We start from the raw sequence: 1,067 nt of genomic DNA on the forward strand, positions 1-1,067 counted from the left end.
GGGAGGAGCTTGGAGAGATGGAATGCAGGAACTTTGCTTCTTGTCCTGTGGACACAGGGAGAGACAGCAACTGCCCCGTATCTTTAAATGTTGAACGATATTGCATTTCTGTCTATATATACGTACAGAGAAGGGAAACTCAGTTGGAGGTAAGACATGGTCAGAGGGGTTCAGCAGTTGAAGCAGCCTGTAAAATTGGTCTGATCCCTCAAAACACAAACCAGCTGGGTGGGCAAACCCTTGGTGTCCCCTTACCCTCTACACTTGACGTTCTAGATGAGCTGCCCTCTTGCCTTGTCTCTACTTCTACTTCTTCCGCCCAATCTGCGCCATCAGGTGGGCATTGGCTGCTGCCTTGGCTCGCAAGTTCTTGGCCTTGGCGATGTCAAAGAGGATGTTCATGATGTTAGTGGGGACGTCAAGGGACAGAGTGAACTTGGCGCGCCGGTCACTCTTGGCCTTGTCCTGGTACAGCTTCCCCCCGAGCTGTCCTTGGGACAGGTATTTGTACCGGGTACTTCCAGCTCCACCCCCACCCCCAGAGCCAGGGAAGGTCCTTTTCTCCTTGTCCTCCTCTTCCTCTTCCTCTGCTGCTGAAGACAGATCTTGGCTGGGCAGGTAGTAGAAACTTCTCTTATTTAGCAGGGGTTCATCCTCTGACTGGCCCTTCTTGGCCTCAGACAGGGCTGTGTTGATGCAGCTAAAGATGGACTTGGTTTTGTAGAACTTATGAGAGAGGCCTGCCCTTGGGGTTCCTAGGAGCAGCAGCAGTAGCAGCAGGAAGTGGGCTGGCATCAGCATCTCTCCCTGTAGTAGAAAACAGGGATGGGGGAGAGGTGTGGAAGAGGTTTAAGGGTCAGAAGAACATGGATTAAAATCCGGTAAACCACTTGCTGTCAAGTCGACTCCAACTCATGATGACCCCATGTCTGTCAGAGTAGAACTGTACTCCATAGGGTTTTCAATGGCTGATTTTTCAGAAGCAGATCACCAGGCCTTTCTTCCAAGGTACCTCCAAACTTTTGGTTAGCAACCAAGCATTTTAACCATTTGTACCACCCAGGGAC

The 1,067-nt window shown here is 50.9% G+C and overlaps 1 protein-coding gene across 1 annotated transcript; it reads right to left on the reverse strand.

Annotated features, from left to right (window-relative positions):
* Positions 1-306: 306 nt before the first annotated feature.
* UCN3 (urocortin 3) lies at positions 307-801 on the reverse strand. The gene has a single exon (XM_049881544.1). The coding sequence runs from the start codon at positions 799-801 to the stop codon at positions 307-309; it is 495 nt and encodes a 164-aa protein (XP_049737501.1).
* Positions 802-1,067: the final 266 nt, after the last annotated feature.

This window comes from Elephas maximus, chromosome 4, assembly GCF_024166365.1.
Source record: "Elephas maximus indicus isolate mEleMax1 chromosome 4, mEleMax1 primary haplotype, whole genome shotgun sequence".
Lineage (NCBI taxonomy): Eukaryota > Metazoa > Chordata > Mammalia > Proboscidea > Elephantidae > Elephas > Elephas maximus.

Excerpts from the sequence above, each read along its gene's own strand:
- UCN3 (XM_049881544.1), bottom strand. The coding sequence starts at position 801 with ATGCTGATGCCAGCCCACTTCCTGCTGCTACTGCTGCTGCTCCTAGGA.